Raw genomic sequence first — 27002 nt, forward strand, 5'->3', positions numbered from 1 at the left:
GCTGCATAGTTATTCTGCCATAGACGCACGGCAAAAGCCACCACGTAGGTCACATGGGAGGGCACCCCGTGGCTGGCATGGGCCCGACGAACACGTGTCCCGGCGGAAGAGGCGGTACCCTAGAATTCTTCGCCCCTCGTTTGAGGGTAGCATTAGAGGGCAGACGTAAAAGTCGGAACAGGTCGTCGACCCGAATTGCCACCGAAGTGACATGTACACCGAGTAGCACGGAACAAAACTAAGTCGGTATGAACAGTACTAGTGGCTTCTGCATCATAATCACGTCCTAATCTCGCGGTAGCCTCCATAGCAGGCTCTCTGGGGCCTTTTGGGCTCATAATACACCTTTGCTGGTTATTTCTATTTGTACTCGGTCGCTGATTGCATTATGAGCACAAAAAAAGACCCAGAGAGCCTGCTATGGAGGCTACTCTCGCGGAGAGTATTCCAAAGTTGGAAGTCTCCGATGAAGGATTGTCCGTTTGCGTTTTAATCACAGCTGGCACGTTTAAAGATCCACGAAACGCCAGATCTTTTACCCGTATTTCAACGGAACCGAGAAGTTTTTACCCGCAAGTACAAACCTACCGTAACTTGGTTGTATCTCCCTGTATGTCACAGAAGGTCGTTCGGCTCTTGATCTTTGAGCAGATGTTATAGAATGGCTTATTCATACACCTATGTCAACATTGCGGCGTTGGGCAGATACCTTGCTCCCTTGGAACCGATGACATAAAATGGATTACCCGAAACCCAACACTTACCTGGCCAGGAGCAGATTATTGCACAATATCAATTTAACATGTAGCATGCTTGAAATAACCTTTCTAATTTCATCTTTGTTAATTGTTTTGATATTTCTCTATGATAATATTCAACTTGTGCGAGGTTATATGCATCTTACAAACGAGACGTTTAAATAATGCCGTAATTACGCGCGCGTTCAGCTAAGGCTGTCGTTTGTCTAAAGTACAAATCTGCGGTGGAATTTTGCGGTCCCCCTGTAATTAGAATTTATAACATTGCAAATTACACTAATGAGGCATATTTCATTGTTGCATATGATCTGAGCATTTCCACACCGCCATGGACCATGTTTCGAAGCGGTATCCTTCCTGTTGGCCATGATCACCTTGGTGTACAGCCATGTGTACATTTGGTCCGCTCAGAAAAGGTCGCTATGGACGTAACAGTACAACATAAAAGCTCATATGATAATGGTGTGTTCACTCACACGCACAGACATAGATTGCAGGGACTAATATGTTTTGCGTTCCTTTTATGCGCGTATCTATATCGATGTACTTAAAGGTGTACAGAAAAAGCACAAACCTCAATGTTGCAGTTGTTTCCAATATCTTGGTATTTGTTGTCATCGGCAAATTACAGACGGTTTCACATGAACATTGTGATAGATTGCAACAGACCGCATTATCTATGTATTTGATTCCACACAGGTGACAACATATTCACTTTAATACTACAGACCTTGCTACCAATCCATATACAACACCATCTAAGCCACACCATTAACAACATCATACTACATAGCACATCAAGGACAGCGTGACGCGACACTACGACACTAGCACATACAGCCCGGAACATGACCATGACTTATCAAGCATACAATTCCTCAATCATCTCTATCAAGAAACCACATACATGTATAACCAAGACAAACGATATTACCGTCGCCATGACAATGCTTTTTCATTGCCACACTTTTTGCAGATGAAACTTCGATCAAGGAAGTGAAGGAGGCAAACGCGTACGAAAACGGATCCCCACACCGTCCTCTTGTCTGACCTTGACGTGGATACAGCGCACGCAGAAAATTTTGGTTTTGACTTACGCCATGTTGATTTGATTATATGGATGACATTTTCTGGGAACCCAAAACTGATGCGAGCGTGCGAATACAATAAAAAAAGTTTGGCGAAGAAAAAGTTGCCTTCATTGTGAAATCAGTGGTCAGGAAGATTATCTGTAACGTTACCCCTTTGACCGTGCGTACACTGAACCCATGCGTTATCTAGGGTGAATGACCCTTCGGTCACATATGCAACTTTATTTGAACCATAGGAATACATTGATGTACTGAAGTTAGTTAATCTCACCTCACACTGTAAATCGACTATTACATCTTTGAAAATGATACATTCTAAGTACAGTCAAACCTGTCCTGAGCAACCACTCTATGGACCGAGCAAAAATGGTCGCTGAGGACAGGTGGTTGCTCCCGACAAGTTGGTTGGTTGGCGAAAAAAATGATAAATGATACAGTTTGCATTCAGCATGATATACACCTTTCAGGTAGTTCCCAGGAAACATATCTATAAGAGATGCACGCAGTTTTTAATCTCCATGCCGTTATGTAAACAAACTTCAAGAAACCATTGTTAAGCATTCAGAGCCGAGTTTGTCTAACAATCAAACATGGCTTGTTTAGTAGTTGTCTGCTTCCTTGAACAACACAAACAAGTGCTTTCAATTTTTCTACCACTATGTCAAAATTCCAACTGATAATCATTTTGCACGGTGCACATTGTTGATATGCTTGACTGATATTCACTTACATAAGGAAAAGAATTAAGAACTCTCAAAGTCCAGGGTAACTGTGCCCACATAATTTTGCATATAAAATGACTGCTAGCTGCTGTCACTCAATTTTGGTTGGTATTGGCAGGTTGAATGCCCCTTTGGGACTGTAAAAAAGTGGTTGCTGGTTGGGGAAGAATTTCCAAATATAGCCTTGATTTCCATTGTGTCTAATGTTGCTTATTTATAGTTAATTGCAATTAGAAATTCCTGTTGTTGAACATTCTGACATTTTAGTCTTCTGCTTGTTTTCTTCATATCCATGCATACCTTTTCCAGTTTCATATAATTATTATGTATATGTTGGGCACATGAATTTTCTACACAGCTTGCAGTAGTGACTCCTACTCTTTTCGCATATCGAAAAGAGTAGGAGTCACTACTGCAAGCTGTGTAGAAAATTCATGTGCCCAACATATACATAATAATTATATGAAACTGGAAAAGGTATGCATGTCCCACTGAGTGAAGTTAGGAAAGTTGTGTAAAAGTGACTTTCCCAAGGGCACATGATCGGCAACTCATCAACAGATTTGAACCCAGGACTTTTGGTTTCTTTGGCAATCACCCTGCAATTGATGACATGACCCCTAAAAATCCTAACCATAGTACGTTCACAATGAAAGACATGAAAACCATAACTCCTATTAATCTAGATTAGATACATTTGAGTTCTATGTGCGTCTTGTAAACCGCATCACAGCTTACCCATTTGGCAGTTAAAAATTACCAAAAAAAAATCATAAATAGCTGGACATATGGTTGTTTTATCACAACTTTATTCACCAAGAAAATTGATAATGTCTATTGTACATAAATGCAGTTAGTCTATTTTAGTCAGTATTTGCAACAATGTATATTCCTACTATGAGGTTTAGAAGTATATCATTCATGATTCTAGATGTCAAATACCCTTGCATGAAACAAAGTCACTATGTAGTGCAATACCAATCAGTGTCACTAGAGGCCCCCATTCACCCTACAGTACATGTGAACTATACCAACATAGCAGCAGTTTGTTTTATCAAGGTATGTGCCTTCCCAACATTTAGATAATTATATAAACACTCTGTTCCCACCAATACACAGGATTTCATGACTTTCTAAATTTCATACATAAACAGTACATGCATCAGATTTCAATAAAAGTAAAATCTAATTGTAATTTCCTGATTTGGGGCATAACAGCCATTTCATATACATGTATTCTTTTTTTTCAGGAACACTGCTCTTTAGAACTTTATTCTACACTTATTTTACATAACCAATCATTTTCCTTGATTAAAGTCAGCCTTATAACACTTCCAAGACAGCATATGGGATCGGCCAATCTCCAACCAATGAGAAAGGCAAAAGCTGTGTAATTGACATTTGATTGGTTACTTTTCTGGACCACAACTGGCTTTGCATGTAATTGGCAAATACACAAAGCCTAAAAGTGCAGCATCAAAATTTCATGTCCAGTTGGTAGAGCTGTGCACTAGTGCCTAAAGAAATTTTAGCTACAGGTACACAGGTTTAGGTACAGGTCCGGACCTAAACGTGTACTTAGAAAAGTTTGATCAATTGTCTCTAAGTTATAAATGTAGCCAACTGTCTTTTTTAGTGAGAAATTGTCATCTTTGTATATAGGAGGATTTAGATATTTGAATCTCTAAACAAAGTTTTCTAAATTTTCAACTGCAAGATAATCACAATTGTAACCTTTGATTTGGAATTTACTTATCTTTAGTCTCAAAAAGTGGTGTTCAATAGTGATTAAATTTCAAATTGTTTAGGTACAGATACAGGTACACAGATGTTTAGGTCCAGACCTGTACCTAAACAATTTTAAAGGTACTGTACCGGTACAGGTATTTAGGTACACAGCTCTACCAGTTGGTCAGCTGCTTGGCAACAACTACCTATCCAAAGGAGGGGTCTTTGGGGTCAAAGGTCAATGTCGGACATCTGTAAGTGCTGCGCGTTGTTCCTTGCCTCAAAGTACGAGGTGTCCGTGTCATCATCAGGACAGGGTACGAAGGGGGCCGCCATGTCGTGAAGGTTTGCCCAGTCTAACCCTTTAAACAATGGGTGTGATTGGAGCTCTGGAACAAGAAGTCAACATAAAATCAGTAATCAGAAATTTGGGATCTCCAGTTAAGCACTCATCTACATTATACTATTCAATCACTTTATACTTTGTTCCAGGGTTGTAGCCAGCCTGAAATTCCGTCCCCTCAACTTTTAATCCTTAAGCTATTTCCTGCATTTTGAGGAGGAATTTTGTTGGTAGACTATGCTGTTCAACACCATCTGTTTTGGTAAAAAAATTACACAAGGGAGACAGTTTTTTTTATATCTTTACAATTACATATCAATTTTTGTCCATCACAGAGGACAGAATGGGCAAAATCATTTTTCTTCCCCAGCTGCAAAATTTCGTCAAAGGACGGAAGGACGGGTGCTGGCTACAACCCTGCTTTTATTTTATACATTATTCCAAATGCGAGAACAGATCACTCATACATGACTGTGCTGTTATCTATAATATTTTGTTGTTCTGTATATAACCTCGTAGTACCATTGTCTGTATAGCTAGTAGTTGTTATTGTTTGCCATACCTTGTACCTTGTGCGATTGTTGAGCAATAAAATTTATTAATCACTCAGTTGCTCATTCATTCACTGTGTATCTACTTATTGATACATATTTTACACTCACTGTTAAAAACTTCACCCTCTTTTCTCCCTCTCTCCCACCCTTCTCTCTTCCTCCCTACGCCTTTCTTCCTTCCCCCATTTTTTTCTATCCTAGAAAGCCGAAAGAAATGACTATTCTTTACCAGTTGGTCCAGGCCTGTTGTAGTCCTCCATAGACAGGAGAGAATTAATGGCATCTCTAGCCTGGTCTGACAGGGCCTCCTCACCTTCAGGCCAGGGGATGTCTGTAAACAACAAGCAGAATTATACAGAGAACTAGTACCAGGGTTCTCACAAGTGCAATTGGGCATATAAGGGCCCCTATGCTGTGATTTGTATCCCCTGCACTGTGATTTGAGCCCTATCCTGTGTTGCAATAGCCTGGGTACCATCCGCTCCTATGTTCGCTTCTGCTATCCGTCTGGAGACGTGCGCATTCAAACCTTTTGGTGGTAACGTCAGTTAATAAGCGAAGTAAGGAATGGGTTCTAGAGCACTCGTTCGATGACAACAGCCCGGCGCCTGCATGCGCAAGGGGACGCAGGGCTTTTCCGGTGTTGGGACACCTGTTCGAATGAGCGTTTGAACCCATTCCATAATTCGCTCATGGGTAGGGGCCAATCAGCGCGTGCTTCCACTTTTTGTACGATTCCAAACGTTGAGATGGTCCACGTTCCCAGACGGAAACACAGAGAAGCGACTGTATATAGTGTATAATGAATGTCAGAGCTAGAAGCGACTGTTTATAGTACATGTATATAATGAACGCCGGAGCGAACTACTTTCCGGATGGTACCCAGGCTAGTGTTGCAAGGCCTTGGAAAAAAAATGTTGTATGTCCTGTTTCAGTCCTGAAAAAATCAGGGTTGGTAGGTAGGGATTATACTTCTTTATCTTGTACAGTAGATGCCAGTTAATTGCACAACAGATAATCGCACACTTCTGTTAATTGCACAAAAGCCCCAAATTCCGTGGTGGCGCAGTTCAGCTAAGTAACTTTGCTTTTTTGCACCACTCGGATAATTGCACGAAATGCACAGGCAAATGGGTTGTGCAATTAAGCGGCTTCTACTGTATTCTATTTTCTTAAGACTTTGACCAATTCTCTAGTGATGCGATACAGTTTATCAAAGTAAAAGAGAAATGGATGAGGGCAACTCAATAGGAAACACAACTTTTTTTTCCCTAAGCCCAAACAGTGTAGGGGCCTTTCTGTTGCTTGGTTAGCATCTTAGCAAAAGTAAACAATGTTGGCTTTGTTTCATAAAATTTAGCCCTCATATTTCAGGTTGCAGAAAAAAGTGTTTCTGGAGGTTATGAATTTGAAAATTCTCTCTTAATTTTGGGTAGAATACGTAGAAATTTAGGGAGACCTTCAGGCCTGTTACCGCACTCTTCCGCCAAGACCTAAAGAAATCTCACCTCTGTGGAGGATGTTCTGGAATACCAGGTCTGGTGTTTGGTCGTTAAAGGGAGGAACTCCTGTCAGGAACTCGAACAGACAAACTCCCAGGGACCACCAGTCAACCCCAGCTCCTGAAACGAAATGCAACAGGTTTATTTACACAATAATTAATGATGCAACAGTGTACCTGACCTGTTGCACACAAGAAATGATGATGTAGGGTGTCCACCTGTACTGATGATGTAGGGGATCCGCCAGTCAATCCGCCATGCAAATTGATGGTTGTCGAATATAGTTCAGGGCCTAAAACTTCAAGATTTTTTTCCTGGTCAAATGGGTAGAAATCCTGGCAGTTTTGAGGTGGGTGTGACAGGGGAGGGTTTCTACTTTGTGATTAGGGCCAAAAAGCTGAGTTTGTGTGGTTTTTAGGGGTATAAAGTTGGGACTTTTTTGTCCTAGCACATGGCCTCCTCACTGGGTTGTGGTGCGGTTTTGAGGTCATGGGTCAATCTTTCAGTTTCCCGGAAGTTTTCACCGTTAGATTCATGCCGAAATGTGATTTGTCGGATAGCTGAGATGTCGGGCTTTCATATGAGGGTATGTTTGTGCGCCAGTAACGTCAGAAAGTTGAGTTATTAACAGTTGCTATCTCCTCATTTTTGTATAGGGAACCATTGTTTAGAGGCTGCAAATTGAATCACCTGCGGATACCCTGTAATAGTGTGCCTGACCTGTTGCACACAGGAAATGATGATGCAAGGTGTTCACCTGAACTGATGATGTAACAGTCTACTCTCATGTCCCTAATAAACATACCTTCCGGAATAAACATACCCCCCGGACAAATCTTCAAAATCTAATAAACATAACCCCCCGGAAAATGACCAAATTGACATGTAGACTGTGTCCATGCTACTTCTGTTCAAGGGAAAGAAGATAATAAGCAGGTAGGTTATTTTTATTTACATATACCTGATCACCAAATCAGTTAAATATAGCTGTATGAATAATGAATATTGAATAACTATAGATATCTTGTTCAAATTATAATATTTTCTCCATTTTCTAATGAATGGTATACAGACTCCTAACCGGGGGCCAACAGTGCTTTCAAATTCAACAAGTGAAAATTTACATGATACATGAATTTTCTACTCAGAACTTGAAGCAAGTAATCAATAAATATTTTTGTACATTACTTAGAATTACTGGCATATCAATAAAATCATTATAAATATAGCTCCAAGTACTCAACCATATATGTTTTAGACATAACCACCAATTAAAACACACATCAACATTTCCAAAATGGACACAAACTGTTCACAAAGTTTTTGTGAGAGCTCGTCTGTGAAGTAGCCCAGCATTCAGGCCACAAATACTAAATATGTTACAGATTATATTTTGACACTAGAAACCGCTAAAATTAGAAAATTTTATGATTATTTCTGAAATTCAACACTCTGAAAATATATATGACATTTTGTGCCCATCATTAGGCCACACCAATTTAATTTCTTGGTTCACGGATTTTTTCATAAAAAATATGGAGCGAGAGGGCGAAATAAAAATAAAAATAAAAATTGTAAAATGGTTGGGGTAAAGGTAACGGCTAATCCAAAACATAAAGAAAAAAAGTTTTCAGCTTGAAAAAAGTACAAAAATACTATTTTTGTACAGTAACAGCACCTGTACCCACACTTTAAGGAGCTTATTATATAAAGGCCAATTTGCTACACCAGAAAGTTGGTGAATGGTTTCATCAATGGTGAAAATTTGCTGAGTGGTAATTTTTATTTTTATTTTTTTTCCCAAAAAATAGGAGCGAGCGAATCCGTGAACCAAGAAATTAAATCGGTGTGGCCTTACACCGAAATAAAATCATTTTCACCCGTTTACGGCCTCATTTTAGTGATTCGAATCTGCATGCAACAGGGTGCTAGCTTTACTGTCAGTGCGTGTTATTCCTGGCAGCCATGTTGGATCAGTTTCGGTCTTTTCTTCAAGTTTAAAGCTGTTTTTACGGACGGATTTCTGCTGTTTTTGGAGAATTTGCGGCCCCAAAACTCACATTACAAGGGAAAGAAGGTTCGAATTGTTGTTTCTTATGTGAAGGAATTATTCGTCCGCCCCGTTGACGCTGCCGATAGCGCATGGAACCACATGGTCGGAAAATTTATATACTGTACCTGTACATGCTAAAATTATGTGATCAGTGTGTTCATTTACGATGTAAATAGAGACTGTAAAAGTTGTTTATATAAAAAATTGTGCTTCAAAACGTCAGTGTGGCGGCTTATTTTCCCAATAATAACATTTACTTTGTACATTCATAGCGAAATCGACCGATATTTTACATAATCGCTAGGATGTTTGGGTCACAGTGGAGGGGAAATCCGAGCCGCTTCGGCCAAAAATAGTGAATTTTGAGCAAAAATACCGCGGACATATGGACAGAAAACCCCAAACTTTTTATCATGCGGTTGTCCCTGGTCAGCAAAGCCCCAATTTTCAAAAAAATAATAAACGTACCGTCCCAAATAAGAACGTACCGGGTGGAATTTTCCTGGAAAAAAAATAAACGTCCCGGTACGTTTATTAGGGACATGAGAGTACGTGACCTGTTGCACACAGGAAATGATGATGTAAGGTGTCCACCTGTACTGATGATGCAACAGGGTATATGACCTGTTGCACACAGCAAATGATAATGTAAGGTGTCCAACTGTACTAATGATGTAATACTAATTGTATACCGTAGAACCCAGTAGAAGTCTTTTTACTTACACGTGCACAGAAAAGAATGATAACACCTACCAAGACGAACATTTCGTATCTTCAAAAGCCATTGTCCTCACAAGGGCAAGTTCAATCAACAGACAAAAGTGGGTATAGAACTTAGAAGGTACATATACTTTCTTGCCTACAATGTTTTTGAAGTTAGAATTTCTATCACTGATTATCAGGCTATGCACAGTCTCATCTCATATCTAAGCTCTCTGGGTTCAAGACTACAGTAGCAATAGACATTTAAGCTAAGAGGATCTTTAGAAGGAAATGTTATTTCTAAGGATAAGAGATAGCCTGTAGGGGGCAGGATGAACACTTGATCCTACCATGTTTCTTCCCCAGGAGCAGCTCTGGTGCCAGGTAGTCTGGAGTGCCCAGGACTCTACCATCCTCTTCCGGGGGTGCAGGGCCCCTACGCACGCTCTTGGGGGTCCTGAAGGGGGTTCTTGCAGGGGTCTGGTGGGGAGTTTTCTGTATCCAGCCCATGTTCTGCAATTTTTGGAATGTAAAAATATGCTATTAATGAGTGAACCACTGATCATTGAAGATTTGCTCAACTGCAGCTATATACTAGTATATATAATACACGTGTTAAAGCACTGTTTAATTGGTGCAATGGCCGAGTGTTCACCTTGCATTCGGTAGGTCATGAGTTTGATCCCAGCCAAGTCATACCAAAGACTTTAAAAATGCTACATGCTGCTTTCTCTGCTTAGCACTCAGCACTAATGAGGAAAAGTATGTGTCCCCGAGTTAAACACACATTACTACCGGCAGACCAGCCCCATGCTGTAGTGGCTTTCGCAAATGTGTGGCCCAAGGGCTACAGAAATGGAGATTGGCTCTACCCCACCTCCACATCAGCACAGATGTATGTGCAACTTAAACTTTTTAAACTTAATTTGTTAAAGGTTTGCATGTACATGTATACCTGAGGTGTTCCTTTGGAATCCTTTCGGCCTCCATTCATTGGGGTCCCAAAAGGAGTGGTTGTCATTCCTACGCGATCCACACGTCCGTCCACACTACACACAGACGAGTCTGCCCCGGACGAGTAGTTACTGTGGTCGCTTCGTGCGTAGATCTCGCACGAGTCTCGGAACATCACCTCTCGCTTCGGCGTCTCCTTGATCATTCCCGTACTCTGCCGACGCGGCGGTGGATTTGACGCGACAGGATCCGCCGAACAGTCTTCCCAGATGACATCTAAGTTGTCGGCAGAATGGTTCAAGCTTCTTGAGCTCGGTCGCGAGTCTTCCTTCGTGTGGTCGAGACTTTCGATGGAATAGTTCATGTTGCGGGAATTTGGCCTCGAGTCGTCGTCCTCGACGCTCAACAGACTCATGTCGTGCTCTAAGGTTGTGTCGGCAGACTTTAGAGGAGACGTGACGTTATCACGTGGGGGAGGGGCATCTAACGGAAATGGCTGTGGGTGTGAGTCGATTGGGCTTGGCGGATTGCTAAGCATCAGGATTGGATCCATCTCATCCTCATTCCCAGTTGCCTGCTTTCTGGTGCTTTCAAATGGTCCATTTTTCTCTCTAACTTGATTTCTAGAATAATCTTCTGAAGCGGATGTATTTTCCGACGAAGACGTTTTCGTGTTGGACTCTTCCTGGTATTTTCTGCAATTTTCTCTCTTATCATTTTTGTCAGCAGCTGAGTCAAGCATAGACTGCACAGAGATCCTGTCTAAGGCTAGAGTCAAGCCCGTGGACCTCAGAGGAAATGTGTCCTGAGTTTTGCATAGTTTGTCTGTCTTCTGCTCACCATTTTCCCATTCTGGGCTCAACTCTACCATCTCAAACGCCCTCTTCACTCCACCTGACCCGACTATGTCTCCCATGCACTTTGCACCCGGGTCATGACCTATCACCTTTGACCCATCACTGGTACCGTTGACACCAGAGTAGGAATGCCTCTTGATATGCGCAAATGCTTCCTTTTTTCTATCACTGCCACATACAACATTCCCTGACTCTTTCTCTGGAGAGAAAAACTCTTCCTCAGTCTCTATGATGGAGTCACTGTCGTCATGACCTACCACCTTTGACTTCTGACCTGTGACACCAGGGTGAGGCTGCCTTGCATTCACTTCACAGCTTTCCATTTTTCTAAAGTGGTTCTGAAATGGTGCCACCGAGTCTTTTTCCGGAGAGAGGATCTCTTCGTCCGTGTCGACAACACACCCGCTGTCTGGGAGGGATGCAGTGCAGATGTCTTGTTTTGTGTTGTTTGCGTTAGCAGCATGATTCATGAAACTCTCTTCCCACTGTGGACTGCAACAGTTGGGCCAGGAGCTTGCCAGGGAGGAGAGGTTCAGAATGGCCTTCGGGGAAATGTTCCTTGCTGGTGTGTCTCTCCTAGGGGTTTCCAGATGCATGATGTCTTTATCAGGGTGTACCGCTGGGCTAGGGGTCCTCAGTTTGGCCGCGCTCACGTCTGATGTTGTAAACACATTGTCTGAACCTGCAGAGCCAATCCTTTCGCCTACCTTCCTTGATGAACTAGCTCTTGTTTTTGATTGCACAACCAGGAAATTCTGGTCTAACCCAGACTCCTGCGTAGGGGCATCCCCTCGATCTGAATTGCACCATGGGATGGACTTCCCAGAAAGCTTTGCGCCACTTCCTGTGGAGGAACGACTTCCGTCTTTGCCAAAAAACATGGAGGAAACCGAATTCTTGGACGGTGGGCCTTTCCCAAAGAAGTTTATCTCACTCGTGGACGAATCGGGACAACTGCTTGCCTCTCGGAGGGTTGGTGTGAGGCATTTCACTGGAGAGGGCTCTACAAAACTAGAATCTAGCAGTCTGGGCTTTAAAGGAGCACCTCTGGTCACAAGACTTTTCAGCACACTGCAGACACTTCCATAAAAGGAAGAGCCACTAGCTGATTGGTTGGTGCCTCTGGAGCTTGCTGATTGGTTGAGACTGAGGGGGCTTGAGTGAACAGAGCTCATTGGGCTGTCCTTCATGCACTGACGAAGCTGCTTGTGTTTTGCTACAGGAGTGCCTGATTTTTGTGCACTCTACAGAAAGAAGGAAAAAGGGGAATTATATAGGAAGTCCATTATTGCATGACAAAATTGCATAAAGGTTGCTTTCAAGATGAAACTTTGAGACTAAGACTGCAGATTTAGTTGTTTTTAACATTCATAGCAGTAGCAACAATAACATTATACTACTTTTAAATAGAAGTCTGAATGAAAAGCCAAAAATCTGTGTAAAATAAATGTAGCAATAGAGCTGTGTACCTAAACAAATTTAAGGTACAGGTATAGGTACACGGGTTTAGGTACAGGTCTGGAACTTTACCTGTACCTAAACAAGTTTGATCAATTATCTGTAAGTTATAAATGTAGCCAACTGTCTTTTTATGTGAGAAATTATTATCTCTGTATGAGGTTTGAGGTATTCAAAACAATGTTTCCTACTTTCCTTCATGTTCAACTGCAAGGTAATCACAATAAATTGTCATCTTTGATTTGGAATTTACTTATCTTTAGTCTCAAAAAGTGGCGTTCAATAGTGATTAGTTTGTTAAGGTACATGTGTTTAGGCCTGGACCTGTACCTAAACAATTTAAAAGGTACAATACAGGCACAGGTATTTTAGGTACACAGCCCTACTTAGATAAAAGGTTCAGCAGTAACGTAAAGATATCTATCAGACTTACGAATGACAAGGCCATTGTGAGAGACAACAGTTGTCCTGGTGTGCGGTTGTAGTCGTTACTCGTTTTCACCTGTGATGGAGTGCCCATCACATCTGCCATGTTGATTTCTGGTCAAGAATAAAGAAAACATCCATTGTAGAATAGTTACACATATGATATATAACATGTTGTGCATAGAAAACATATTCTAAGTGTAGGAAAAATACCCCCACCTAACTCCTGCTTTGCCCCGTTATCCTCATTCCTTGTAATAAATCTTTAGACTGAGAAGGATTTATATAAATTATAATGCAATACTTTTGTCTGCATACCTGAAACATTGGAAATTACCTGCACCAGACAAATTCTACCTGCACCACTCAGAAGTATTGAACATACATAATCTGTTCAGAAATTATTGTCATTATCTATTTCATACTCCACAGTCAATGATACCATGAATCCATAATACAGCAAATTAGTATCAGTACATATTATAAAAACAGTACATGGACCAAGGTTAGGTGCAGGTAGACACAAGAAGTACCTGCACAGCTCGAGTTTTACTTGCACTAACCTGTATAAACCAAGTTCATGAACCAGTGCAGGTTAGGTGCAGGTAGACACCAGAAATACCTGCACAGATTCAATTTTACTTGCACTAACCTGTATATGCAGGTGGCATTTTGAGCCCTGTAAAGGCACTTGTAATGAGGTTCAGAATGTGTACCAGACCATCGGTTACCTAAGATTCCTTGACACGATCTTTAGTCTTATCATTACTTTGAGTTTGAGGTCGAGCTGCTAATATTTAAGACAGCATGGACCTGTAAATGTACCTCTATTCAGGTTGAACTTGGAAAGTCCAAAGTCAGTCAGCTTGATGTGCCCATTGTTGGTGATGAGCATGTTGTCAGGTTTGATGTCCCTACAAGAGAAGAAATTAAAAATCTTCAATGTTCAACTTACGTGGAGGTGTAATAGAGTGCAGTATGGCATGTACACTCATGTCTAGAAGATACCAAACTTGTAAGTCACTCTCACTTAGTTCTGAGATGGCACAAGGAACACTGTGAGCAATGACCCCAGGAGAGGCTTAATCACCGTTCCTCCGGTGGGGAGCAGGGCTCTTTGGTCAGAAAGCACGATTCTCTGGTCACTGTACAAGGACATAACCATATTTGGGACACAGTCCTGTGGCTTTCCATCAACTGCCCAGGATATAAGTCATCATGATTAAGACACAGAAAAATGTAACTTTCACTAATAGATAAGGAAACATATAAATAGTAGAGCAGCATTACTGTAGAGAGTTCAGATTGGAGTGAGAGTTAAGATCAGAGAGAGAGAGAGGGTGAACAAAGAAGTACCGACGTAGCACCGACTCCTCGTGTTTTTCTTGGGTTTTGCATGTACATTTAACATTGGCAGCTAATCGCACTAACTCCATGTAAGGGACGCCATCGAAACCAGCTACCACACTACCACTACCCTCACAGAGGCAAAAAGCTAGTACTAGTATATGACATTCAATGATTGTGTGAAATTATTATCTTCTATATCTTATCCAATAGGACTTTTCTGTATCTAACAGTGCAAAAATAATTATGGATCACATGTTATTCACAACTACTAGTACTTACCTCCCCTAGGGCTGGGTACACTGTAAGCATCATAAGGACTGTTACTTTGACAGTATATCGCATGCATGGGCATGGTGCTTAAATTGTAAGTAGAAACTAATAAGTACATATGTAGGTAGATATCAATACTGTATACAATAAACTCTATACTACTTCACTCATTTTTTTAAGGTCAGGCTCTGTTAGTTGGCTATATCATGTATGATATACCAATTATACTACAATTAATTCATACCAGCTTATTCAACACCAGATCAAAACTCGGTCATATGCCTTAACCACTATAATTAGTATATATAAATACAGTTTAACTGCACAGCCTATTTGCCAGTGTATTTCGTGCAATTATCCAGCTGCACCACACCGGTTTGGTTGGAATTTTGCAATTCCGTGCAGTTTATAGAAGTGTGCGTTAATCTGTTGTGCAATTTACTGGCTTCTACTAGTACTGTACTATAAAATAATCTAACAGGTGCCTTCCTGTCCACACTTACCTGTGAATGATGCCATGACCATGTAGATACTTCAGGGCCAGGATAACTTCTGCTGTGTACATGATGGCCATGTCTTCATCAAAGTACCCGTAGATGTGTAACAGGGACTTCACATCCCCTCCTATCAGGTATTCCATCACCTAGGGTGGGGTGGGGGCAAGTGTCACATGCTTTATTCAATTTCTATAAATTAGAAGCCATTTAATTACACACCTCATTCGCCAGCATATTTCATGCAATTAGCCAGATGGTGCAACAAAGGGAAATTATCCAGCAAGACCACACTACCAGGTAGGATTTGGTGACCCTGTGCAATTAACAGAAGTGTGTGATTATCTGTTGTGCAATTAACTGGCTTCTACTATACTGTAAATCACAAAATTTTGTAGCAACTTTTTTTTTTCTGGTGACCTCTCTGACCTGAGTTCATGACACCTTGGACATGTATCGACTCCCTTCTAGCTATGACTACAGACTACAGAGTGCAGTAAGTACTGCAATTACAAAATTGTTCAAACGAAAAGTTTCTAGAAACTTTAGAGATTAAACCACCATCCAATAACAACACTTACTGAAAGTCTACAGTTAAACATACACAGTACAATTTTGTCTTTTACGCCCGGCATTGCACAGGCCAAGAGTAACTACATTCTTTGTACACTACCAATCGTTTTATCTGTTTGAAGAAGAATAAAAAAACAGAGAAAAAACAATGTCGTGAAGGGGAACATAACGAATGAATGTCACAAACACAATATTGTAAAATAAGGGACACCCTTACCAGATAGATGTTTTGTTTGGACTGCAGAGAGTAGTAGAGGTGAACGATGAAGGGACTTTTGACCAGAGCCAGAGCGTCTCTCTCTGCGATGGTCTGATGAACCATGTTCTTCTGCACCATGTCAGCCTTTCTCACCACCTGCAGGATATACAGAGATTACAGAGATGTAGCGTTCAGCTTGGAATCTAGAGGTCCTGAGTTCCATACCCGCCGTGCCCCAGACGTTGTGCCCTTCTGCACCATGTCTGCTTTTCGCACAACCTGCCGGATACAAAGAGATTACAGAAATGTAGCGTTCAGCTTGGAATCTAGAGGTCCTGAGTTCCATACCCGCCGTGCCCCAGACGTTGTGCCCTTCTGCACCATGTCTGCTTTTTGCACAACCTGTCGGATACACAGAGATTACAGAAATGTAGTGTTCAGCTTGGAATCTAGAGGTCCTGAGTGCCATACCCGCCGTGCCCCAGACGTTGTGCCCTTGGGAAAGGCACTTTACATGACCTTTCTCACTTCACCCAGTTGGAAAAATGGGCACTGTACTACTAGTACCTGAATTGGGATGGGGTTTTGTGCGCGTGAAAAATGTGCGCGTGAAAACTTGCGCGTGAAAAATCTGCGCGTGACAATATGCAAATTAGCTGATTCCCAAGGGATTCAAAAAATATTTGCAGTTTTAAACTTAAAAAGCTGAAACAAGATGGCACAGAATGGAATTAAGTATTGTATTGTTGCATTCTAGGGTACAAAATGTCGATCTGATTGATTTTCAAGTGATTTTCAAATGTTAAGTTTTCACGCGCAAAAAAGTTTGAAATCTGCGCGTGAAACAATCTGCTTCAAAAAAGATGAAATGAAGCTTCTAGAATGGAGAAAAGCCTCAAATTGTAACATTTTACAATATAAAACCTCATACACACACGTACAAGTAATTTTTCCATGTTATTTCTGTGCTATTAATGGGATTTTGGATTGTTCAAAATATGCAAATGAATCTATTCCCAAGGGATCTAAAAATCAGGATTTTTTCAAACCAAAAATTCTGGTTACATATGGGAAATTATATCATAGGATCAAATTTTTCTGCCTTAGAATTCCTTGCTGCACATTTTCTGACATATTTCAGGAACTTTATTTTTTCACGCGCAAATTTTTCACGCGCACGCGCAAATTCTCCACGCGCAGAAAACCCGTTCCCCCTGAATTCGGTCAGGGAGGTAAAATTTGACCCTTACAAAATTGTTGTTTTTCCCTGACTGGGGCTCAGAGACTGCTATGGTAATTTCACAGTAATTTTATCTGTCAAAGTGGCCATCCCCTGACCTGTTATCTTGCAGTGCCTGGCTTGCACTAATTACATACAGGTCCAGTGGTACACCAGTGTTCCGGTATTTTGTACCTGTACCTAATTGATTGTACCAGTACTGTATTGGTACACTGTACTGGTACACAGCTCTACTAGTACATTTTGTTTTTGTACTACTTTTACCTTCCGTCTGTACTACTTGTATATGTGGCACAGTTAATATAAGTTACAAACTTGAGTGCAGTGCCACATTGTCATTGTCTACATCCAAAACCAAATAAAAAAAAGAGAGATTACAAAGTACAAAATAATATCAGCTATCGCAGTTTTTGTTTACATCCGTTTTTTTTACGACTGGCATGCAATAGGCAGGCAAAATGATTAGCATATGTCATTGGATAATCTGATTATTTGATATTCAGCTTAGAGAATCAACAAGTAAATCTTTTGTCGACAATCTGCCTTTTGTCTACCACTGCGTCACTTATTGTCGCACTCATATACAATATCTCAAATGAATTGCAATTGGACTCATTAAATAGGCATGAGTATAACATATGATACTCAGACATTTACTTTTTAGCCAGGCATGTGTCCAGGCATCATTTGGATGTGCCGTTCTAAAAATGATAAGAAATTTGACGCTCTACACACTAAGATTGAAATACAATAGGGCCCTGGGGGAAGATACCATGGAAAGCCTGAAATTCTGATTTTTGGAACCATTAATTATAATAAAATCCTAGCAAAAAGCCTGATGAAACTGTATTTGATGTCTGTTAGTGTTAATGATTCTAGTTTCTACCCCTGGACCATGATATTTGTGGGTTTGGAACTTTGGATGCAAGACAAGTCAGACAATTGTCAACTTGTACCATGGCTAGTCTGAATAAATTCAAGGAGGTTGAAAAGAGGTGGCAACATAAAATCTGCTGTTTATTTACCCAGTAACTGAAGATTTCGAGGTATATCTGGAAATCTGACTGCAACCAACTTGTCTGAAAATTGTAGACAATAGTTTCATTTTGTCCATGAAATCAACAGAATAGGAACTTGTCAAAACGTTTCAAAAGTGTTGGCAATTTCCTTTTGTTTGTCCTTTTCACAACAACATGTCAAAGGTCAATAATAAGCAAGCAAACAGGCCAGGTCAGGCAAGTCCGGGCAAGCATGTGCGCATTTAGGAACAACAAAACCTGTAAAACATCTTCTCAGAACGAAAAAATACACACACACATTTGATTCACAACGCTTGCCAAACTAATTTTGCCTACCTTCATGGCGTACAACTTCTGGTTGTTCTTCTTTCGTGAAAGAAAGACCTTTCCAAACGCGCCCCGGCTGATCGGCTTCAAGATCTCAAAGTCGTCGATATTTGGGGCTTTCGGAACCTCCACTTTGGTCTCCTGCGAGTTGAAGACTCCAGGTGTGACAGGAACAACATTCTCCTTGTCTTCAGACATCGTGTGAACGCTCTAGAAAGATCTTAACGCAGCAAAAAGGTGGACACAGTTGTCTTTGTCTCACTTTCCGCCATCTTTAACATTTTGAAATACGCGCCCAAAGCATGCTGGTTCAGACTATTCCATTATTTCAAGATAGGGATAGATATCTTCTATAAAAAAGTGATTGAGTGGAATAAAGAATGATCATTGATACAGAAATAAGTCCAACATGATATTATTTTGATGATTGAAACTTGCTAGACTAGTTATGATTTCGATGAGTCGCTATATTTGAAAATACCCCGTTGTTATCACTGGGAAGGTCCAAGAAAGATAAACCTTAATTGACCAATCAATACCCAGTATTTGCTCACATGACTCGGGTCATGACCGCAACCATCTGGGCTCCTTGATGAAAAGTGAAAGTGATCAACACAAGAACATAATGCCATCGATCGCCGAGAAAGCGCCTCGCCGTCAGCTAGAGCGCTAGCTAGCTGTCGCGATGGCGGACTCAACCGCGAGGCCCGCCGTACCGACGCTCGAGATCACCGAGGCGACTGGCAAGGCGGACGGGGACCCCGAGCCGTATGTGCCGAACGGAGCGGCTGCGAGTGCCGGTGAGGGCGGGGCGCAGCTTGCACCGCCCTGCACGGGGAGCCCTACGGGGGAGGGGCCGCGGCCGAGGCGGAGCAGTCTGAAAAAGGTAAGGATGAGGATGCTGCACACGTTTAACAAAGTACATCACTTCCAACAAAACCATCTCAAGTTGTATTAGATTTTGGTAATCATAAAATGATAATTTCGCTGTCAGGGCGCACACACGCACTATCTTATCTAACGGTAGACTAGGGAAAAGAGATCCGTCTATAGTATAGGAGGATGATGCTGAACACGTACCCCGTTACCACCAGTGCTATTTATATCCCATCCCGATCCACCACGCCAATCACTCACGTGGTGAGGTAACCACCTTGGGGCCGCCTTTCAGCGTCTCCAAACTCAAGCGCTTTTTTCCATGGCAGAACATCGCGATCCCCTATCCCTAAAGGATATTAGCTATTACTTTCACAGTGTATAGATTATCCAGGCGCCAGTTGGACAGATAGAAATTAACCCCGCATTCGTCAGCGTGGATGTTTTGAAATGATCATTTTGAATTCGTAATAGGAAGAAGACCTGGTGCGTGCATTCATGTAGAAATGTGACATTTACGCATCACTGTCACATTCACAATAAGAAAATGATAGCTGAATGTTGGGATTTTTTTTCATAGACTCATGTTTTCTAAAAAAAATTGAAATGATACAAAATGTTCCACTTCGTTGACATTTGAATACAGGTGGTTCTTCAACAAATGATTTTCGGATTCATCAATCCCAGGTGTCAAAATGATTTTTCATTATAGATTGTGCAGTGATTTGTGCTGAATGTTGGGGTTTTTATTCATAGGCACACTTTTAGATTCTATTGTCTCATGTTTTCTAAAAAAAAACGGAAAGGACACAGAATGTTCTAGTTTGTTGACATTTGAATACAGGTGGTTCTTCAACAAATGATTTTCGGATTCAGCAATCTCAGGTGTCAAAATGATTTTTCATCATACATCGTGCAGTGATTTGCAGCTCAGCAATTTTACATGTCATTTGAAAGAGATCCCATATCTTCTTTTGACACTTTATGCTTTCTTTCTTATATATTTTTTTAGATGTTGATATTGATCATCAGATATATGATATGAAAAATTGCTGGAAGTGTATTTTGTAGTATGTTATAAATTGGAAGTGTCAAAATGATTTTTCATCATAAATCGTGCAGTGATTTGCTGCTCAGCAATTTTACATGTCATATGAAAGAGCTCCCATATCTTCTTTTGACACTTTATCCTTTTTTTACTTATATTTCTTTTTAATGTTGATATTGATCATCAGATATTTGATATCAAAAATTGCTGAAACTAGAATTGGTAGTGTCTTATAAATGGGAAGTGTCAAAATGATTTTTCATCATAGATTGTGTAGTGATTTGCAGATCAGCAATTTTGCATGTCATTTGAAAGAGTTTCCTGCCTTCTTTTGACACTTTATGTTTTTTTTTTTGGTAATTTTTGATTCTGTTGATATTGACTATATCACTATATCAGATATTTGATGTAGAAAATTGCTGGAACTAAAATTGGTAGTGTCTTATGAAAAGGAAGTGACCTTACTGTGTCACTAGGGTGACCTTGGAATGGAAGCCTGTCTGAATGAATGGACTCTGGTGACAAATGGCAGGAAGGGGCGAGTTGATTACTTGGTAATAGAAAGGGGTTTAAGATGAAAGTGAAAGTGGATGAAGGAAAGGGGCATCCTAAGGGCCCTTTCACTCAGTAGGTGAAGCAGGAAATGAAAAGGTTTGTAACGCTAGTTCACCTTTATCCACAGGGGAACCAATATCCGTTCTTTTCTAAACAGTATTTTGGCACATCAAGCCAATGGGTGGTAGTTTTAAACTGCAATATACTGAGAATATTTGAAACCAACGTCCATTAACGTGATATCCCCAAATACCCTGTACTATAAAGCCACGGATATAGGTAACCCAACGGATAAAGGTGAACTAGCATTATGTCCCAGAAGCCTCCTGTGGCTGCATTAGCGGCCAAAGTTGGGTCAATGATTTTTCATCTTAAGATAGATTTGGAGACCTTCATATTAGAAATAGTGTCACGTAATTTTTTGATTTAATAAAGACAGAGGAGTTTGACAGTTACATTCCCCAGAACCACATTTTCCACCCCCTTTAATTCCCTACATTTAGGCCCAAATAAGGTTATGAACTCCACCAATCATATTAGTCAGCTTGCTTGCTGGAACATCTCTGGCTGGCAAACTCCAGAAAAAAAAATCCCATTTTGGCTAATTTCCATTCGGTCAAGGGGGATGTAACTGTTAAACTCCTATCTTTATTCAACAGTAACCATGGAAACCTTGGGAGGGGTAACCATGGAAACCTTGGGAGGGGTAACCATGGAAACCTTGGGAGGGGCAACCTTGGAAACCTTGGGATGGTTACCAATAACTTACCATGGAAACCTTGGGAGGGACAACCATGGAATCTTTGGGAGGGACAGCCATGGAAACCTTGGGCAGGGCAACCCTGGAAACCTTGGGAGGGGCAACCATGGAAACCTTGGGAGGGGCAACCATGGAAACCTTGGGAGGGGCAACCATGGAAACCTCAAGGGAGGGGCAACCATGGAAACCATGGGAGGGGCAACCATGGAAACCTTGGGAGGGGCAACCATGGAAACCTCAAGGGAGGGGCAACCATGGAAACCTTGGGAGGGGCAACCATGGAAACCTCAAGGGAGGGGCAACCATGGAAACCTTGGGAGGGGCAACCATGGAAACCTCAAGGGAGGGGCAACCTTGGAAACCTCAAGGGAGGGGCAACCTTGGAAACCTCGGGAGGGGCAACCATGGAAACCTTTGGAGGAGCAACCTTGGAAACCTTTGGAGGGGCAACCTCGGAAACCTTGGGAGGGGCAACCATGAAAACCTCGGGAGGGGCAACCATGGAAACCTTGGGAGGGATAACAATGGAAACCTTGGGAGGGGCAACCATGGAAACCTTGGGAGGGATAACCATGGAAACCTTTGGAGGTATAACCATGGAAACCTTGGGAGGGATAACCATGGAAACCTTGGGAGGGATAACCATGGAAACCTCGGGAGGGGTAACCATGGAAATCTTGGGAGAAGTAACCATGGAAATCTTGGGAGAGGTGTCCACAGAATGCTTGGGAGGGGCAACCATGGAAACCTGAGGAGGGGCAACTTTGAAAACCTGGGGACAGGTTACCATATAGAAAGCTTGTTGTTACCAAGGATACCTGGAGAGGGGAAACCTTGGTAACGGGGAATTAAGGGTTACCGTAGAAAGCTTGGGTGGAGTTACCATGGAAACCATGTGATGGAAACCTGGTTAGAGAATACCATGGACACCTGGGGAGGGTCAACCTTGTAAATCTGATGAGATATGACCGTGGAAACCATGGAAGAGATAAATTACAAAGCAGAAGAGGGGATACCACTGGAGCCTATAACGCTAGTTCACCTTTATCTGCGGGGTAACCTATATCCGATTCCGTTCTCAAAACTGGGTATTAATTAGGGCTATCGTGCCGACAAAATGTGTTCAAACTGCTATATTACAATTTGAAACAACGGTCCGTCGACTTGATATCCCTAAATGCACTGTTCAGAAAAACAATGGGTTACACCATTGATAAAGGCAAACAAGCGTTGTCTCCAAACTCAATACAAGTCAGAGAGTCAGAAAAACTTTTACATGATAAGATAGCTCAGATGCAAAGTCTTAGAAAGGGTGATACTAGCTAGTTTTCCTAAGACAAAAACAGTACTAAGTACTTCCTTCATCTTTTATCATAATGGTGCCATTTCTTGCGGGAAATCAAATGATAACGTTTTGTTAATCTGCAAAAGATGGACAGGAAGTGATTGTGGAAGGGAGGTTTGTACTTATCAAAGTTGAACAGTGCTTCCTTTCACAGGAAGATGCCAGCTTTCAGACAGGCTTCTGTTTAAGTAAGACTGCTCAACGTTGCACGTTTCTTAATGAACTCAACAAGAGCATCAATATCTACATTACAGGTTTATATACTACTCATCTGAGCATACTTTAAAGTAGAAGTATGTTTTTCGTTGCATAATGATGAAAGCTACAAACGTAGTGTTGCGCAAACTGATATCTTCTACTAGTAACGATCTGTAGTTATTAAGAATTAAATTTTTTTAATTAGATGAAAACAAACATTTTCTAATTACTACATCTATCATTAGTAGATATCAGTTTGCGCAACACTACATTTGTAGCTTTCATCATTATGCAACGAAAAACGAAGTTTCATTACAGTGGTATGTACCAAAGTGCTGTATTTTGTCATAGAAAAAAATAATATCAGAGCCAATAAAAATGATGACGTCATCAATTTGGCCCCCCAAAAAATCAGATTTAGAATTCTGTAATGCCCATCTATCAACATTCGTTACGGCTCCATTCTTTCTTAATTCATTAATAAGAAAACATTTGAAGGTCAAAATGCCAATTTAGCCAACCGATTTACCTTAAGTGTACAAATGTAGTTGTCTCAGAATAGAATTATTGTACCATACTGATATATGTTGTATCAAGGCAATGGAGAATTGAAGATACTGTATAATTTTGCCTTGCATACTAGCCATGAAATTGATGAAGGAGGAGGAGAATGGTTTTCTGGTTCCCTTTGAAAAATGATGCATTGTTGAAAGTATAAAAGAAAGCCTAGTTTGGTCTTTAGCTGCAAGCTGTATTATTGTCTCTGGAAGGTACTGCCTGAATCCAAATCCCATGGATTGATATGTCAAGCATGAGGAATATCCAGCTATATAGAAAAGAATTGGTAATACTATCTGTATTTCTTGGAGCGGAGGCAAGCTCTTAAGAAATCTTTGAATGTGTCTTTGTAGTTATCTGCTGACAAATTGGTCTTGTTCAAGTTGTTGAGATATGGTAATGCCTGTGTTAAGGCCACACCAATTTCATTTGTCGTTTCTTGGATTTTTGCCGGAAAAAATTGGGTCGGTCGGTCGAAAAAAAAAATTGTTAAAAAAAGTCCAAAGTTTGAAAAAAAAAGTTAAACGACCATCAATAGGCTTGTACAGCTACTGGAATTTGAGGCCCATAGTTGATTTGAGATAGGAAAGGCAGTGAAATTTTGTCAGAATGAGGTGTGGCCATCAATTTGAAAAGTTTTTTTTCTTTTTCAAATAAAAAAAAGGGTCGGGAAATCCGAGAAACAACAAATAAAATTGGTGTGGGCTAATGTACACTGTAGGTCGGTCTGAGATTCACTGAGATTTATTGGTGTATACATGTACACACTGGTGTATCAGGTAAAATGCTGCTGTATGCTAAATCTACTTTATATATATATATAGCGCTTGGTCTCGTTTGCCCAAAGACATCTCCAACAAGTAGGGGAGCATTTGTTTTAGAATAGAATATCTTGGAGCTGTACCAAGGTTTCTAGAAGTCTTCACGGTATCTTAAGTAATGCAATAGTATCTTGAGAATACTGTTCATCCATTATCATATATGCACAGAAGGAGCTGTAGCTAGGTACTGACCTAAACTAATGCTCTATTCTACTGATTGACAGATCTGATATACACATGTATCATTACAAAAAGATTATCTATTGTTTTTTTCTTCATTTTCTAATTTTTTTCTTGAGTCGTGTACACATTTTTTTATATCCTTATATTCTTTTAATGGAAATTCTCACAAGAATCATTTTCTTAAGAAACTATTTCTTACCAGGATTTTCACTCTAAAGAATTTCAAGTTTTTTCTTGATCATGAAACACTTAACTTGTGGACAGAATGTATTCTTAAATAGCAATTGTATCTAACTTACTTAAGAAAATTATTCCCTGTATAAAAAGAAAGAAGAAAAATAAGATTAAGGACATTTTTGTAGTGATACAGGAATTTTTGGAATATGTTGCTTTAGGGTTGTGGTAACTTTCCTGACGTTTTGACCTATGATACATACATGTACTACATTTAGACAGAGGAGTAAATTACATTTCTGTCCCTGTTTTAGAAAGGAATGATTTGGAAGTAATAGTCATTTCAAGGGTCCAGTAATTTAATTGTCTTACTTCCCTGACCGATGCTCACAGGTTCAACTTGATTATAATGACCCCAAATCTTGTAATAGTTGTAGATTAATCTTTCTATGGACCACCTCTAACAAGGTTACATCTTCAGTAATCCTCTGAGATTCAAATCTTATGCCATTTCATCCTTCCTCAACCTAATTAGATCATGCAAACTCAATCTTGTAGCTAATGGACATGAATACACATTATTTTTTTTTAGATGATATCGTAGAAATGAAAATAGCCAGGGATCTGAATTTTGTACGTTATTATTAGGCCACACCAATTTCATTAGTTGCTTCACGGATTTGCCTGTCCATTTTTCGTTTCATTTTCAAAAATAGAAAATAACTAGAGTTCGGCGACCTCATACCTCCATGAAAATTTAGAGCTTTTGTAAATTTCATGCAAATGACTACCATTTACATAATTTATGTATGGCGATGTTCATTATTGACTAACGTACACATGTCACAATTATAAAATTCCCAATATTAGTCATTATGTGGATTTGCTATTTCTGTATATATTGTGCAAATCAGTTCCTCATTTGCATATTTGGTATCTGCTTATCTCTCACCTATCATAGATTACATGTGTTACATTTACTTAAGTTCAGCTATTGAAAACAATGGAATTGTACAATTTCCTCGTTAATTATGCAAATTAAGTCCTCATTTGCATAAAATGTATATCATTATAAACATCTTTGCCTAAGCTACCTGCATGCCAAAAATGATGGCAATCCATCATTCCTCTCTATAGTTATCCTCTTTGGAGTGTCTTGACAAAAACACCCCTGCAGTTCCACAATTAAATGTTAGGGGGCTGAAACTTGCCCCACTTTGTCATGACGTTGAAAGCTATCTACCACCTAAATATCAAAACCAGATCATGTCCGGTACAAGAGATACATTAAAAAACTGCTATGAAAGAATAAGCTCATTAATTATGCAAATGTAATCTAATTTTGCATAATTTGTATTTTATCTTGTATAACATTGTCTAAGGTACCTACATACCAAAAATCATGAAAATCCATTGTTCCCTTCTTGAGTTATCCACTTCAGAAGTTTCTGACAAAAATGCCCCTGCTATCCCGAAACCAGACGCTAGGGGGCCCAAACTTATGTCACTTATTCCTAAGCACAAGAGCTATCTAACACCCAAAAATTGGGACCATATCTTGTTCAGAACACGAGATAGCAAAACCGGAAGTGGCACTGCAGTACCAAGGAAAGTTGCTAGGGGGCCCAAAATCTAATCACTTCTAGCTTTCATCACACCCCACCAACATACCAAATATGAAACTAATCCATCAAGCCGTTCTTGAGTTATCTTGTTGACAGACAGACACACAAACGCAGGGTAAAATATAGCCTCCATGACATTTCATGGAGGTAAATATTAATTCCCGAGAAATAGTGATACAGATTTAGCTATGACAAATCTTTAAATATTACCATCCAGAGCCACATACACATAACTTTGG

The 27002-nt window shown here is 40.4% G+C and overlaps 2 protein-coding genes across 3 annotated transcripts in view; one reads left to right on the forward strand and one right to left on the reverse strand.

Annotated features, from left to right (window-relative positions):
• Positions 1-3363: 3363 nt before the first annotated feature.
• Positions 3364-18923, reverse strand: LOC118403878 (serine/threonine-protein kinase greatwall-like). 2 transcript variants are annotated; one of them, XM_035802730.1, is made up of 11 exons: positions 18630-18923; positions 16296-16313; positions 16053-16172; positions 15272-15411; positions 13974-14062; positions 13156-13262; positions 10409-12508; positions 9804-9966; positions 6705-6818; positions 5426-5527; positions 3364-4688 (listed from the first exon to the last, which is right to left on the reverse strand). In XM_035802730.1, exons 1-11 carry the CDS (start codon positions 18816-18818, stop codon positions 4531-4533), a joined length of 3300 nt encoding a protein of 1099 aa, XP_035658623.1. In that variant the 5' UTR covers positions 18819-18923; the 3' UTR covers positions 3364-4530. The 2 variants fall into 2 exon arrangements, with proteins under 2 accessions (XP_035658623.1, XP_035658622.1); XM_035802729.1 differs by lacking the exon at positions 16296-16313 and having other exon boundaries at positions 16053-16190.
• A 264-nt stretch (positions 18924-19187) lies between these two features.
• LOC118403208 (inactive phospholipase C-like protein 1) overlaps positions 19188-27002 on the forward strand; it is a 103351-nt gene continuing 95536 nt past the window's right edge. Inside the window, exon 1 of the mRNA XM_035801792.1 lies at positions 19188-19506. Within this exon, the coding sequence (XP_035657685.1) occupies positions 19306-19506 (201 nt within the window). The 5' untranslated portion in view covers positions 19188-19305. The remainder of the gene's footprint in view (positions 19507-27002) is intronic.

This window comes from Branchiostoma floridae, chromosome 16, assembly GCF_000003815.2.
Source record: "Branchiostoma floridae strain S238N-H82 chromosome 16, Bfl_VNyyK, whole genome shotgun sequence".
Lineage (NCBI taxonomy): Eukaryota > Metazoa > Chordata > Leptocardii > Amphioxiformes > Branchiostomatidae > Branchiostoma > Branchiostoma floridae.